This window comes from Panthera pardus, unplaced genomic scaffold (assembly GCF_024362965.1).
Source record: "Panthera pardus isolate Hobbes unplaced genomic scaffold, ASM2436296v1 HiC_scaffold_3, whole genome shotgun sequence".
Taxonomy (NCBI): Eukaryota; Metazoa; Chordata; class Mammalia; order Carnivora; family Felidae; genus Panthera; species Panthera pardus.
In genome coordinates, this window is record NW_026526876.1 from 19,577,470 (window position 1) to 19,592,603 (window position 15,134).

The 15,134-nt window shown below is 59.0% G+C and overlaps 2 protein-coding genes across 3 annotated transcripts; one reads left to right on the forward strand and one right to left on the reverse strand.

Annotated features, from left to right (window-relative positions):
* Positions 1 to 280: 280 nt before the first annotated feature.
* Positions 281 to 5,192, reverse strand: GPR142 (G protein-coupled receptor 142). 2 transcript variants are annotated; one of them, XM_019466362.2, is made up of 3 exons: positions 5,047 to 5,192; positions 4,036 to 4,194; positions 281 to 2,745 (listed from the first exon to the last, which is right to left on the reverse strand). In XM_019466362.2, exons 2-3 carry the CDS (start codon positions 4,156 to 4,158, stop codon positions 2,011 to 2,013), a joined length of 858 nt encoding a protein of 285 aa, XP_019321907.1. In that variant the 5' UTR covers positions 4,159 to 4,194; positions 5,047 to 5,192; the 3' UTR covers positions 281 to 2,010. The 2 variants fall into 2 exon arrangements, with proteins under 2 accessions (XP_019321907.1, XP_019321906.2); XM_019466361.2 differs by having other exon boundaries at positions 281 to 2,882.
* A 4,889-nt stretch (positions 5,193 to 10,081) lies between these two features.
* On the forward strand, positions 10,082 to 14,734 carry BTBD17 (BTB domain containing 17). The gene is made up of 3 exons (XM_053892713.1): positions 10,082 to 10,248; positions 11,762 to 12,038; positions 13,399 to 14,734. The coding sequence occupies exons 1-3, from the start codon at positions 10,164 to 10,166 to the stop codon at positions 14,471 to 14,473; spliced, it is 1,437 nt and encodes a 478-aa protein (XP_053748688.1). The 5' UTR covers positions 10,082 to 10,163; the 3' UTR covers positions 14,474 to 14,734.
* Positions 14,735 to 15,134: the final 400 nt, after the last annotated feature.

Consider the following 15,134-nt stretch of genomic DNA (forward strand, 5'->3'; position numbering starts at 1 on the left):
GAGGAGCAGGAACAGGACCAGGAACCCGCAGCCGCGCTTGTCACCAGCTGAGGGCCCTGAGCCACATCCTTTAACCTCCCCGTGCTCCCGCTTCCTCAGTCTGTAAGATGGTTACCACTCAGGGGCCATTCGGAAAAACTGATGTTGCCCCCCTCCCCGTGGGTACACCTGGGGTCGTGTGAATATTAACACCCTGGGGGGGCGCCTGGGTGGCTCAGTCGGTTCAGCGTCCAACTTCGGCTCAGGTCATAATCTCACAGTCCGCGCCCAGGAGGCGCTTGCGGAGGAGCCCTCGGTGCCCTATGCGCACCCAGGGGCAGCCCGGGCCGTGCTGTGCCAGCAGTGGTGGAGCTTGTGGGTCCCCACTCATCTCTCTGAAGGACCACTCATCTCTCGTGGGACCAGAGGTGTCAGAATTCAGAGGGACCAGAATTCAGAACTTTTCAGAACAGAGAAAGATCATGCGTGGCCTGTCCTCTGCGTTGGGTGTAACCACACCCCCAGAGAGTCTGCAGGGAACCCCGGCATCAACACCCCATCACCCTGCGTCAGGTCAGGTCAGGTCAGGTTTTGCCACCAAATGTGTCTGGGGCGCCTGGGGGGCTCGGCTGGTGGAGCGTCCAACTTCGGCTCAGGTCATGATCTCGCGGTTCGTGAGTTCGAGCCCCACGTTGGGCTCTGTGTTGACAGCTCAGAGCCTGGAGCCTGCTTCAGATTCTGTGACTCCCTCTCTCTCTGCCCCTGCCCCGTGTGTGCTCTCTCTCTCTCTCTCAAAAGTAGATAAATAAACTTAAAAAAAATAGAATTACGGATAAAGTTTAGAATTAGGGGTAAAAGCTGAAGAGCCTGCCTTTTTCCCCTTTGGGTGTGGCTGAGAGTCCCCTCCTGGACACTTGTTCTGGGGAGAAGAGGAAAGAGGGAAAGTTGAGCATTTATTCTGCACTGATGGCATGCATTTCTGGCTCTTTCGCCTCGGCCACGCCACTAAGGGGTTGAGTGCAGGCGGGCCCCAGCCTGGACCTCCCATTCGGGGGAAAGGTCAGCTCAGCCAGACTGACTAGAAAGCAGAAAGCAGCCCTAATGTGTTTACCCAAAGCCTGGAGCAGGTGGGAGGTGCATCTGCTAATCTCTCCCAGCTGCCTTTCCCAGAGCCCAGGAGAGGCTGGGAGGGGCGGGCAGAGCCCCAGGGACCCAATCCGCTGGGCCATCTCCTCCCTCCCCATAATGGAGAAAGAGGCCTTCCTCCGAGTGGAATGGGTTAGATCCTCCCTTCCCATCCTCCTGCCCCTGGGCTGAGAGGGCACTTCCTTTCTCATCACCAACAATGAAAACCCTAGGCTATTCTGGGCCCCTGAACCTATTCTGGCTCCAGGGCAGGGAGTTAAGTGGAATCCAACCAGGATGCTTGAGACTCAAGGGGTTCTGTCGCCCCAGGGCTGGGACATCTAATCTGCTTTAAGATCATCCCCTTTCCCAAGCAAAACGTTTGGTTCCCCCAGCCAGAATATGCTGGAATCCTGCAGATAACTTCCTTCCACCCTGGCCACTGGAAGCCAGAGAAGTGATTGACTCGGGGAGGGAGATATAGGCTCTGGGGGAGAGGGGTGGGGGTGGTGGTGGCTGGAAACCATTCATACTTGTCTGTCCATCCGTCCATCCATCCATCCATCCATCTTGCCTTTCATTCACTCATCCAATCAATGTCAATCTAGCCTTCATAACGTGCCAGGTGAAATGTCCCTTACAAAGGAATGCCAAGGCAGCTGACACTATCAGCCTGTGCCTGGCAGAGCCCTCTCCTTGTCCCAAGAAGTGGGAGTTGCTGGTGAAGCTAATGGGAAAGCTGGAAAAATTGTACCCCCCTGCACCCGGGGAGCTGCCCTCACAGGAAGGAGCCTTTCCCCGACCCCTAGTTGCAAAGTAGGGTGTCACAGTTTTGTGGGCACACCACAAAGGCAGCAGTATATCTGGCCCTGAGCCACACCCGAGCACCCTGGCTCGGCCCCTCCTCTACAATTCTGCCCCTTTGGGAATTCCCGGGGGCTTTAGCACAGGTTCCACCACCATGCCCTCTGGCTGTGACCCCAGGATGCAGGGCAGGTGGGCATCATGGATGACCTCTCGGATGGTGGCCCGGAAAGTCTTGCTGACAAAGCAGTAGAGGCTGAAGTTGACTGCTGTGTTGAGCATGGCCGCCATGTTGGCCACATCCAAGGCCAGGTGGACCCTCCAGTCCCGGTGGACAGGGGCCACATACAGGTGGTAGAGCATGACAAAGATCCGGGGTGCCCAAAGGAGGGTGAAGAGCGTGGTGACGCCCAGGAGGATAGCTGTACCCTTGCCCACCCGGGGCTGCAGCCCACTCTGGCTCCTCCTCCGCAGCCGGCAGATGATGGCCGAGTTGGTGACCAGGAAAACGCCACAAGGGATGAAGTAGACGATGAGACAGTGAGCCCACTTGAGGGCCTCATCCATCATGCTGGGGGGGTCCGCGTCCCTCCACACATCCAGCCACCAGTAGAAGGGGATGCCGGTCAGCAGGGCAGCACCGAGGACAGCGATGATGGCTCGGCGGGTCCGGCCTGGGGATGAGGCGGCCCGGTGGTGCAGGGGATGGCACAGGGCGCTGTACCGGTCGACTGTGAGCAGGACAGCAATCCAGACGGAGGCATGGTTGGCAGCAAACTCCAGGATGTTGGCCGTGCGCACCACAGCCCGGGGCACCTCCCGGGCCAGCACAGCGCCCTGCAGGAGGAAACCCACGAACACGATGACCACCTGGGTGACGATATCCGAGACTGTGAGCGCCAGAAGGTAGTAGTAGGAGGGCTTCCTGGTCCTGGCGGCCAGCCGGGCCAAGGCCACTGTGGTCAGGAGGTTGACTGATGGCGACAGAGGTCACAGGGGGCAGAGGACAGAGGTGTTAGAAGGGCTACTAAGACCGTGTTTCCAAGGTGTTATTATCTCCCTCTCCACCTGCCTGCTTGCCCAGACTTCTTTTTTCCTCTTTCCGGGTCCTTCTTTTTTTTTTTTTTTTTTTTTTTAATTTTTTTTTTAACGTTTATTTATTTTTGAGACAGAGGGAGACAGAGCATGAATGGGGGAGGGGCAGAGAGAGAGAGGGAGACACAGAATCTGAAGCAGGTTCCAGGCTCTGAGCCATCAGTCCAGAGCCGGACGCGGGGCTCGAACTCACGGACCGCGAGATCTTGACCTGAGCTGAAGTCGGACGCTTAACCGACTGAGCCACCCAGGCGCCCCCCGGGTCCTTCTTAAAACTCACTTTAGGGCACCTGGGTGGCTCAGTCGGTTAAGTGTCCGACTCTTGATCTTGGCTCGGGTCATGATCTCATGGTTCATGAGTTCGAGCCCCACATTGGGCTGTGTGCTGACAGCAGAGTCTGCCTGGGATTCTCTCTCTCTCTCCTTCTCTCTTTCTGTCCCTCCTGTGCTTGTGCTCTAGGTCTCTCTCAAAATACATAAACTAAAAACAAAACAAAGTAAAACCTCACTTTATCAGAGAGGCTAACCAGATCAGTCCTGCCCTATCCATCCATACACCGCGGGCCATTGACTTCACCCCAGGGCAAGGCCTCTGCCTTCCACACGGGCAGGGGTGGGTAATTCCCCAAGGTGGAGACCTCCTGTTCTTTCTTACATCCACTTCCCTACCTGCCCCTCGCTTTGCTGCTCTCAGAAGCGGTGGAAGGCACGGGAAGCTTTTGACTGAGTTGAGGGCAGTCCTACATGAACTTAGTCATCCTACAGCAGTGCCCACTCCTGGGTAGAGAAAAGACTGTCCCTTCTGGTGAAACCTTGGCTTTAGCCATTAAGCACCCCAAATCCTGGCCCTTCATATTTTAGTCCCCACTGTGCTTTGCTCCCCAATGAGCCAAATCACCATATAAAGTCAAAGGGTATCCTGAGAGTCTATGATCCTGGGTCTCAGGGGTCAGCACAGAGGATGGGTACTCATCGAAGGAGGACCCCCATTTCTGCCCACCCCCAACTTCCAGACCCCAGCTTCCCACTCACCAGGCAGCCCCAGGCCCAGCAGGATGCTGTAGTAGATGACAGGGATGACACCAGCCACACATGGGGACCTCTCCGGGATTTCTGGCCAATGGCCTTCCAACTCCTGGCTTGGCCCACTGCCATTGGCTGGGGGCCCCAGGGTGGCTTGAGGCTGGCCAGCTAGGGAGGGTGGAAGGATGAAGTTAGAGCCTTAGATTTCTCTCTGCAGCCTGACCCCGACCCTGAGATCTTTATTCACCCCTACTCTGTGCAGACGCCCCCAGCTAGGCCCAGCCAAATGGCAATCCCAATTGCCAGGCCCATCCCACCCCACCCCTTGGTGGCCTGGCTCCCCCATTAGAGGGAAGAAGTCCTCTATGGCGTTTCTTGCTCCCATGGATGCTGTTTCTCGATTGCATGTCTCAAGGTGCATTTTCTGCCTGGAAGGCAGGGCCCAGGAACAGGCTGTGCGGCACAGAAGGGTGGGGGTGGGGCACCTTTTGAAAATACACGTTCCAGGGCCTCGCTGCTGGGGGTCTGAGCCAGGGGGTCGGGAGTGGGGCTCAGGCAGCTGTAATTCTAGTGAGCACCCTGGGTGATTCTCATTGACGGTGACTTAACAGCCACACCCCTCCCACCACCAAGGAGTGACATTACTGGAAGGAGCAGCCCCCATCATAGGCTGGCACTATTGGAGCTGGGGCGACCCCAGTTTCCAGATAGGGAAACTGAGTCCAGAGGAGTAAGGTGACCACATAGTCTGGTCCTTGCTCCCCTCAGCCCACACTGTAGGTCTTTAGGTTTCATGGTCCAGCTTTTGATTTCCTATGGAGGCACCCCTCCAGTGGTTCCCCCCCCCCCCCCACAACCCCCGCCTCCCCTCCCACTACCCCTCCCCTGCAGCTAAACCTAGTTTCCCCGCCTACCACACTCAGCGCATTTTGGATCAGCTTCAAGCTTCTAGATTCCTCACCTGTTCTTCACCTGCCGGCCACTGTCCTCTCCCTTCCTGGCCTGTTCTGGATACTTTACCTGCCTCTCGCCCCTCAAGCGTCATGCTCCTGGGTCCTGAGTCCTATGTCACCTCCTGGATTTTGGCAGGGGGATCCCCGCAGCTTCCGGCATCACCAGCTTTCCAAGGGGTGGTTTGTCCCACGATTCTTCCTGCGGCACTGAGACCTAGCTGGTCAATACAGAGAGGTCGGTGGTGGGAGGAGGGAGGAGGAGGAAGGAAAGGGTGGGGCTGAGGCTCTGGGGGCGGGGGGAGGGAATGAGTCTATACAGTGGATGCCTCTGAGAGCAAACTGGGAACCCCCAGGGTTCAGGCAGGGAAGGGGTCAGGCTGGGAGGGAGGCCTTGAGGAGGGGGCTGGATTGGGGCTCTAGATAGGCTGCCTCATGGTCCATGGCACTCTGGGGCCGGGGGAGGGGGGCGGTGAGGATTTCAGGGCAGAAGGAAGGATTCCATCTTCAGGGCTGGGGGGACCGCTACAGGGCAGGAAGGGGTGAGGCCACCATGGGCAGGGCCCAGATCTAGAAAGGGGCCTTATGGGCCCCGTTTGAAGGGGTCAGTCCAGCAGCGACAGCAGGCAGTGGGACCAGGAAGAGGCTGTCTGGGGGCCACTGGCCTGGAAGGATGGCAGGAAGCCGTGTGCAGCGATGACAGTGGCCACTGAGGGAAACCCAGACCCAGTGGCCCCCACAAGCTGTTGTTTTTCCAGCCTCGGTGAAACAGATCATCCCGCCCCACCCCCGCCCCAGGAATATCAGTCACTGGCAAACAAACACCAGCAGGTGCAGCGAGCGCTCTGGAGAGGCTGGAATCTGTGCCCACGGGCTCCCCCCCGCCACCCCCTTCGGGTAGTGACCAGTGCAGCCCCGGGTGGGCACCGGTGACAAACGTGTGCATTGACAGAGAGGAGAGCTGAGGCCAAGCCTGGAATCACTTCCCCTGCCCGCCTCTGGGAATGCAGCGGTGCTGGCTTCTGGGCTTCCTAAGTTAGCTCCCACATCTGGGGCTGAGAGGCCACCTGTACCCTTGTCCCCACTTCTACCTTCACATCCACTCTGGGCTATCACAGGGGACTTGCTGCCCCCTGGTGGCCGTGTCCTGACCCTGCAGGCCTCCAGAGAGTCCACTGGCTTCCGCCAGGATCTCTGGGGGGCAAAGCAGGACCAGAGCATGTGCCGCCCACTCGGGTCCCGAGGCCTTGTCCCAGCCCCTAGCTCCAGAGAATGCCAGAAGCACAGATAGTTCCCTAAGCCACCACCTCCCTGCCCCACGAGGCTATGGGTGAACAAGGAGCTGCTTACAGTCAAGTTGAAAAGACCAAAGACCAACATGTGTGAGGGCCTTTCATTTATTTTTTTTAATGTTTGTTTATTTTTGAGAAAGAGACAGAGCGCAAGTAGGGGAGGAGCAGAGAGAGAGAGAGGGAGATACAGAATCCAGAGCAGGCTCCAGGCTCTGAGCTGTCAGCACGGAGCCTGAAGCGGGGCTCGAACTCACGAACCGCGAGACCATGACCTGAGCTGAAGTCAGCCGCTCAACTGACTGAGCCGCCCCCACCGGGCGCCCCTGAGCACTTACTCTTGTTCCTACACTTTTCACCCTCATGGCAGCCCCACAGGGTAACTCTGGTGACCTCCGTTTGACACAAGAGGGGCCCGAGGCTCAGAGAAGTTAGGCAACTAGGCTAGGACCACAGAGCCACAAGGTGGCCGGTGGAATTTGAACTCAGGTTTGTTCCTCCCCCAGAGCTGTTCACCTGTCACTCCCTCACCGAGAAGAAATGGCGCTGGGGCAGCAAGAGGCCACTGTGAGCTCAGACTTTGTGGAGAGGGGGATGTGGTTCAGACAGAGCACTCAGACAGGGAAGGGCATTGCAGTTCAGGGGAACGGCAAGGTAGCACGTGCTGGGGGCAGGAAAACAATCTGCCACCATGACGGGAGCGCCTGGCTTCCGGGAAGCTTTCAGTAGCTTTAGGGAAAGATTCCTTCTTGTTTATTATTAGTGTGCCCCTCTGAGTACACGGCGGGGGGGGGGGGGGGCGGGGTGGTTCTGGAACCTATACTCATGATCCCCTGCTCCCCAGTCTAAGTGTTTAAAGGCATCCTGGCTCCGGAAGGGAGATGTTATAGATGGAAAGGAGTCTGCACTGTAGGTAGAGTTGGGTCTGGGGGCTCATCGCTCCGGGGTTGGGTATTACCCCCATCCAGTGTCTGATCACCCACTCTGCAGATTCAGAAAAATCATCCTGCCCCAAGCTTGCAAGAATTTTCCGTTGCTTTTACAGCCCTAGAGATTCCTTACCCAACAGGTATCATTTCTGTCTGAAACAGCTTCCCAGAAAAGACATCATAGGGTCATGGGAGGAAAAATCAAGCAGAAAAGTGGCATTGGCATCCTGGCTGACCGTGAGATCTCAGACAAGTCACTTAGGTTATAAACACTTTTTGTCTCGGGCAGGAAGTAGCACTTGTCTGGGAATTGTTGTAGCCCATGAGCTCATCAGACTTGCTCTCAAGACATTAAGGAGTTTCCAGATTCACAGAAACCCCGTGGAAAGAAAGTGGAGTGTCTCAGATCCTCTCTCTCGATGGCTGTGTAGGGCAAATGCCCTCCTTTCTCTCTCCTGCTCCCAGATCTCACACGCTACGCACATGCGTGCATGTGTATGCACACACACCACACATACACACGCATGCACACGGCCCAGCAAGTGTCAGACTAAGAAACTGAGGACAGAGAATGGCTGTTTCTGGAAAGTCAGCTCCTTCCTTCCTTCCTTCCTTCCTTTCTTTCTTTCTTTCCTTCTTCCTTCCTTCCTTCCTTTAAAAATTTTTAAATGTTTATTTATTTTCTGAGAGAGACAGAGACAGAGTGTGAGCGGGAGGGAGGGGCAGAGAGAGAGGGAGACACAGAATCCCAAGCAGGCCCCAGGCTCCGAGCTGTCAGCACAGAACCTGACGTTGGGGCTTGAACCCATGAACTATGCAATCATGACCTGAGCTGAACTCAGACGCTTAATTGACTGAGCCACCCAGGTGCCCCTGGAAAGCCAGTTCTAAATCATTCAAGGAGGTTTAGGGGCAATGAAGTCAGTAATTGTAGGAGGTGGGGCCTCTCAGAGGTGGGGGGCGGGTCGGAGGTGACTTTTCTGAGTGTTCTTGGTAATCTGGGGCCTCGCGATCCCTGTACCCTTGAAATGGCATCCGTCTAACTCTGGGAGATAAATCTTAGCTTGGGGGTGTGTGTGACAATCACCCAGCATGCTTAGAAAATACAGGTGTCCTGGCTTCTAAGTAGAGCATGGGAGATTCCCACGAACATGGGCTATGCTTCCAGAAAGACAGATGCAGCCTCGGTGAGTCTGGAGGGAGTTAAGAAACGTGTTTATGGAAAGCTGGTTTTCTGAGTAGTGGGTTCTCTTACCCTCATCTCCTTATCACCAATAACATTCCTGCCGAAAAGCATTGCCCGTGGAAGCAGGGATGCTCTCAGAGGCCCAGAACCCCATCACACTGAGGATCTGTCTTGCTGGGCCGGGCCGGGGAGGTGGTACAGTCCATGGGAAGGGCAGGCAGGCAGCCAAGGGTTGGTGGATCTGGATGAGGGGAGCCAGGCGTGAAGGTCAGGGCAGCCGGGAGGGGTTTCCGCTGGGCTGGATGGTTCCATCTCTGCCAACCCGGACGAGGCAGGTGCCAGACCCAATTCTTGCTCTCTCTGCGGCGCTGGAGAGGGGGTGGGGCTGTAGGAGTCTCTGTGCTGTGCCAGCCGGGAGCAGAAATCAATGCACGGAGCTGGTGCCTGGGATCCAGACCGCGAGTGAGGGCAGGCTCCACCCCCAGTCAAGGACTCAGCCTTGGGGGAAACTGAGCTGGATCTACTTGGAGCCCCCCCACTTCAGCTCATCAACCCTGAAGGAGTCCCTCCCCGGAAGAGCTGGGCCGGGCCCCACCCCGTTCCCGGAAAGGTGAGGCCTCCACAGGACACACGGACACACCCAAAGCCCTTGAGTTCTAGGCCCCACCCTCCGCTCCCTGTTCCTTTGGATTTAGAAGAGCACTCCTGTGCACCAACCCACCCAGCTCTCTGCCTCAGTTTCTCCTACACACGGGTCTGCCGTGTGTCTCCTTGGAACTCTGGGAAGGGAAAAATTACATTTGGAAGTTAGACAGAAGCTGGTAAAAGAAGCCTTCCAAGAGATGAGCCTAGAGACCGAGGCACTCAGGAAAGGTGAATTAAAGGAAGTGACAGGGCAGACAGGTGGCCACCTCAGCATCTCCAGTCCCTATGCTCAGCTTTGTGCCAGTTGGGCCGGGGGTGGGCTGTCTGCTGAGGGCCAGCCCTGCTCTGGACAGAGGGCCTCCCGTGCAGTGGTGCCCAGCCCAGGGTGCTTCTGCTGTGCCCAGCCCTGCCACCTTAGCTCACCTTGATCCTGGAGGATGATGGTCCCAGTCCCCAGGGGGCCTCTTGAAAGGCCCATCACCCTTCCCAGAGCATGCAGGGAACAGGCTTCGACAAGGAACACGAAAGTGATACGAGTTACCCCACAGGCCCCTATTCGAGACCCTTGCTCTCCTCCCTGAAGACCTAGCCCACCCCAAAATGGAAGAGGGGGAGGGATGGGGGCCCAAGCAGCTCTTCCCTCTTCTCTTCCGGGGCCTTCTTTGCAGCCCGCTCACCATGGCACTTTAGCCAAGATGCTGCCAAGCGCATTCTGGGCCAGGACGGAGACTGTGCCTGGGGATTGGGGGAGGGGACTGGGACCCTCTGGGCCAGCAGCTGCCAGAGGTCCTGGAGCCCCTTGCCTGCCCTTTGGAGAGCCTAAAACCTCCCAGGAGAGAAAGGACCAGCTCCGCTGGGTGGTAGAAGATGTGGGGGAGGGTGCCGGATCTGTCCCCCTCGGGGGCCCGCGGGCAGCACAATAGCCCCAGGCCGCCGCTCTCTGGCTTAAGTGGTTGCCTGGGCAACAGCTGGGGCCAGTTTCCACCAATCCGAAGCAGAGGCTGGGTGGGGGGAGGGAAGCTGGCCCGGAAGGGGGGTGCCATCCCCTTGTGCTGAATCCTATATAAGGAGGAGGGATGTGAGCACAGTGGTCTGGGCTTCGAGGTCCCTCCAGCGAGCTCAGGGGCGGGGCACAAAGATGCTTCGGCTGGGCTATACCAAGCCCGGGTCCTGGGCCAGCTTCTGGGCCATCCTGACCTTGGTGGGTCTGGCCACTCGAGCAGGTGAGTGGGCAGTGGGTGGGGTGAGGGTGGAGGGCAGGGAAGAGAGGCAGGACTGCTGGGCCCTAGCGGCACGAGGCCGGGAGGGGGCGGTGTCCAGCAGGCCAGGGCGATTTGATCACCGCAGACTCCGTGGAGGAGGCCGGCCTCAGAGGGAAAAATGGCAGGGCGGGCAGGCAGGGGTCTTAACGGCCAAGAAGACCTTTCCACCATCCGTTTTCCCCCAGACAAGTGGGCCCGAAGACCTTTCCACCATCCGTTTTCCCCCAGACAAGTGGGCCCAGGCAGCGGCCGAGTGTAATGCCATCAGCATTCGGGGCCTTCATAGTGACAGCTTGAGGAGGTGGGGTTGGGAAATTAACAGCCCACCCACCTCTCACCCTCCCCTTCTCCCTCTGTTCCCCTTTCTCTGACACACAGATGCTCTGCTGTCGTGTGAGCCTTCTCTGCCATAGTCCGCATGGGCCATGGACCTGTGTGTGTGTGTGTGTGTGTGTGTGTGTGTGTGTGTGTGTTGGGGCAGGTGCTCATCTGCTGCTCTCAGGCACCCACCTTGTCTCCCTCTGAGTCTCCTCACACTGTTCTCTGCTTGGGGAAGCTGCTGGCTGCATTTTCTATCACTGGGTTTTCTGTAACTGAGTGCATGTCCCCATCTGACCCTCACGGCATCCCCAGAAACATGGCAGAAGGGCTGGATGGGACCGTGAGAGTCCCTTTCCAGCTGCAGCTCGACCTCTGTATTTTCTCTGGTCCCCCACAAGCCACCTCCTGCAAGTGGACTTCAGTCTCAGAGGTCAGCACCCAAGAGGGCAGCTTGGCCTGGAAAGAGCTTTTCCTCCTGCCCACAGCCTCCTCCCATGCTGCCCCTCCTGCTCAGTGCTCTGCCCACACACCCCCCCCCCCCCACCCAACCCTCCCTCTGTTCCCAGCACCCCGAGCCCATCCTTCTCAAGGGCCTTTGCAGTGCTGGCTCCTTCTTGTCACTTCCTCAGGGAGCCATCCCTGATTTCTGCACCTCAAGTAGCCTTACCCTGACTCCTGTCACTTCCCTCATGTATCAAGAGTCCCAGACTACAGTGCTTATTTGTGTACGGAATGCCTGTCTAATCATCTGGTTTGTGCTTTTATCAGGAGGTGAGAGGGGTGGGGACCCAGTGGTTCCTCAACCCTTGCCTGGGGGTCTGGCATCCTGGAGATCAGTTCTGAGCATTTTTGTCCCCCACTGGTTCATGATCTCTCCCCGCCGGGAATCAACAACCCCCCTTGCAAGAGCATCATCTCAGGGTCTGCTCAGGGTCAGGTTCACAATCTTCCTCACCTAGGATGTGCCTGTGTGTGCATACACGCGTCCACAAGCTCCGTGGGCACAAACGGGTAGGCGCACGCCCTCCCCAGGCCTGCCTGCCCTCTGCCCACACCCAAGCACACACGTCTCCAGCTGGTCCCTCTGCGCCCCTAGATCGCACCCCGGGGCCCAGGTGCCTTCTCAGCCACGCCGTGTTCCTTCCCGCTGCAGCTCAGAGAGCCGATGTTGGCGGGGAATCCACGGGCACCTCCATCAACCACTCCCAGCTGCTGCTCCAACGCCTGCAAGAGCTTCTGCGGCAGGGCAATGCCAGCGATGTGGTCCTGCGGGTGCAGGCTGCGGGCACCGACGAGGTCCGGGTCTTCCACGCCCACCGCTTGCTGCTGGGCTTGCACAGTGAGCTGTTCCGGGAGCTGCTGAGTAACCAGAGTGAGGCGGTGCTTCAGGAGCCCCGGGACTGTGCTGCCGTCTTTGACAAGTTCATCAGGTGCGGAAGGGTTAGGGGGGAGACTTCACCCCTTTCCAAGGCCCTGGCTTCTCGGCCCCTTAGCGGACACGATGTCCACCCGTCCCCCGGAGGTCATGGGGATGACAGTGCAGCCACCCCATGCATCCCTTCTCCCTCTGCCCTCTTGCAAAATGCAGCGTGACCCCCCTGCCCTTGGCTGCAAGCTCTGTGCGTTTTGATGTCAATTACCAATGCTGGCAGAGCTGTTTCCAAACCTGGCCTTGGGAACTTTTAAAAACTGCAGATTCCCGGACCCGGCTCTGGATCACCGGCTTCAGGTCTGGGGTTGGGCCCAGCTATCATTTTTGTTTGTTTGTTTTAGAGCCTCCGTGTGGTTTTTGTGTCTGGTCAGGGTTTGAAGTTCAGGGCCAGGGAGAGTAAGCCAGCTCTCTCTCCTATCTCCTGCTCCCTTCTGGTGCGCTGCACAAGGGCGCCATTCACACTAGAGTCAGAGAAAGTAACCCCGTTTTAATAGTTTAGACAAGACGGCTGCAGAATTCCAGGAAATAGGAAGAGGGGTAACACAGAAGGGCAAAAGCCCCCCTCCCCACCCGCCCCCAATCCCATACAGCGCCTCTGCGGACCTCTGATTGGCTAGAATTCAGTCACATGGGCACGCCCGCTGGAAGGGAGGCTGAGGAACCATCTTTTATTCCCAGAGGCAAACATGTGAGACTAAAATGCAGCGGAAAGAAGAGACAGCTGTGGGCAGTTGTCACCACAGCCCCGCAGAGCGCGTGCCAGTGGGGACCTGGCAGAAAGGGTGGCCCGGGGGGATGGGAGCAGACAGCGACAGGGAGTGAGTGAGCCAGCCGGAAGACAGGAAAGATGCAGTGAGAAAGAGGAGCTTGCAAGCAAAGGGGGAGGGTAGAGGGAATTAACCCTTGTTGACGGCCTTCCCTGCAACCAGCGCCCCCCTACCCCCCCGCGGCTTGTTCCTTCTCCCCACAGCTGTCACAGCGGCCCTGTTACCCGCTTTCCCAGCTGATCAGCATAAGGTTCAGGGAAGTTGAATGATTTGCCCACTTGCTAGTAGGATATGGATCTGCACCCGGCTTGTAAACCCCACAAGGGCAGGAGCCTCGTCTGTCTTGCGGCCTTAGAGCGGGGGGCACCTGATAGATGCTCAGTAACGACATGCTGTTTCCATGTCCCCAGAGAAGCGTAAAGAAGAGGGGTGAAGCAGGATGGGCGAGGAGGGTCCTTGAGAGGAAGACAGGAAGCCTCAGGGTCCACTGCTCGCTTGCACCTTGCCCACACCCAGGGCCGGGTCCCCTGCGCGCGTGGGGCAGAGCCGGCCCTGCCCTGCCCGTGCCGCATCTCTACGCCTCTTCCGCAGGTACCTCTACTGCGGCGAGCTGACCGTGCTGCTGGCCCAGGCCATCCCCCTGCACAGGCTGGCCACCAAGTACGGCGTGGCGTCCCTGCAGCGCGGCGTGGCCGACTACATGCGCGCGCACCTGGCGGGCGGCGCGGGCCCGGCGGTGGGCTGGTACCACTACGCGGTGAGCACCGGGGACGAGGCCCTGCGCCAAAGCTGCCTGCAGTTCCTGGCCTGGAACCTGTCGGCCGTGGCGGGGAGCGCAGAGTGGGGCGCCGTGAGCCCCGAGCTGCTGGGGCAGCTCCTGCCACGCTCGGACCTGGTGCTGCAGGACGAGCTGGAGCTGTTCCACGCGCTGGAGACGTGGCTGGGCCGCGCCCGGCCGCCCCCCGCCGTGGCCGAGCGCGCGCTGCGAGCCATCCGCTACCCCATGATCCCGCCCGCGCAACTGTTCCAGCTGCAGGCGCGCTCCGCCGCCCTGGCGCGCCACGGCGACGCGGTGGCCGACCTCCTGCTGCAGGCCTACCAGTTCCACGCCGCCTCGCCGCTGCACTTCGCCAAGTTCTTCGACGTCAACGGCAGCGCCTTCCTGCCCCGCAACTACCTCGCGCCCGCCTGGGGCGCCCCGTGGGTCATCAACAACCCGGCCCGCGACGACCGCAGCACCAGCTTCCAGACGCAGCTGGGCCCGAGCGGCCACGACGCCGGCCGCCGGGTCACGTGGAACGTGCTCTTCTCGCCACGCTGGCTGCCCGTCAGCCTGCGGCCCGTCTACGCGGACGCCGCGGGCACCGCGCTGCCGGCCGCGCGTCCAGAGGACGGCCGGCCGCGCCTGGTGGTCACGCCGGCCAGCAGCGGCGGTGACGCGGCGGGTGTGAGCTTCCAGAAGACCGTGCTGGTGGGGGCGCGCCAGCACGGCCGCCTGCTGGTGCGCCACGCCTACAGTTTCCACCAGAGCAGCGAGGAGGCCGGTGACTTCTTGGCGCACGCAGACCTGCAGCGGCGCAACTCCGAGTACCTGGTGGAGAACGCTCTGCACCTGCACCTCATCGTCAAGCCGGTCTACCACACCCTCATCCGGACCCCCAAGTAGCCAAGCGGGCCGGGGGGGGGGGGGGGGGGGGCGCCTCTGGAGCGGGAAATAGAGGCCTGGCGTTGATGGCCTTCGGCATGTGGGAGGCGTGCCACGAATGGAGGTGCCTCCATTGGTTCCCTGGGCGGCCAGGTGCTGGTGGCCTTGGAGCTGGGGTGGCGTCCAGGGGAGGGGTGGTAGACCAGATGCTTGGTTTCAGGAGCTGATTTCACAGCTGCCTCGAAGGCAGTGCTCTTGGTTGAATAAACCAATGCTCAGCGAGCCGAGGGGATGATTGAAGTACCCAGCCCCCCGGGTAAAAACAGCCCAAGGATGGTCCCACAGGTGCAGGGTTCCCCCACCTTTCATTAGGTTTTCTCGAAGGTCCCCACCCCCACACGGAACAGGGCAGGTAAGGGCAACCAAATGGGCCAGCCTGGGAAATCTGGGGGCCTCCAGGACCCCTTGCTGGACTTTTTTTCAAGAGACTTAGCTGGGCAATTTCTGAGCCCTGACTTCCAGAGGGTGCCCCCCTCCCCTCAATTTAGCTAATTAGGCTTTGTATGGTCCTGTCCACCAAAAGACTCTGATCTTTCATGGGACCGACCCTGAGCAGATGTGAAGGCTGGTGGGAGGGGGCATGAATGGACCTTGCTAGCCCCACCCTTCCCAGGGAGGGTCT

What these genes read in the sequence shown, in the direction of transcription:
- GPR142 (XM_019466361.2), bottom strand. Translation starts at nt 5,071, where the DNA reads ATGACGCTTGAGGGGCGAGAGGCAG. An exon ending in GCTTGAGGGGCGAGAGGCAG is followed by an intron (nt 4,195 to 5,046) that starts GTAAAGTATCCA and finishes CACCCTCCCTAG; the next exon opens with CTGGCCAGCCTCAAGCCACC. An exon ending in GCTGGGCCTGGGGCTGCCTG is followed by an intron (nt 2,883 to 4,035) that starts GTGAGTGGGAAG and finishes TGTCGCCATCAG; the next exon opens with TCAACCTCCTGACCACAGTG.
- BTBD17 (XM_053892713.1), top strand. Translation starts at nt 10,164, where the DNA reads ATGCTTCGGCTGGGCTATACCAAGCCCGGGTCCTGGGCCAGCTTCTGG. An exon ending in GGGTCTGGCCACTCGAGCAG is followed by an intron (nt 10,249 to 11,761) that starts GTGAGTGGGCAG and finishes TTCCCGCTGCAG; the next exon opens with CTCAGAGAGCCGATGTTGGC. An exon ending in GTCTTTGACAAGTTCATCAG is followed by an intron (nt 12,039 to 13,398) that starts GTGCGGAAGGGT and finishes CCTCTTCCGCAG; the next exon opens with GTACCTCTACTGCGGCGAGC.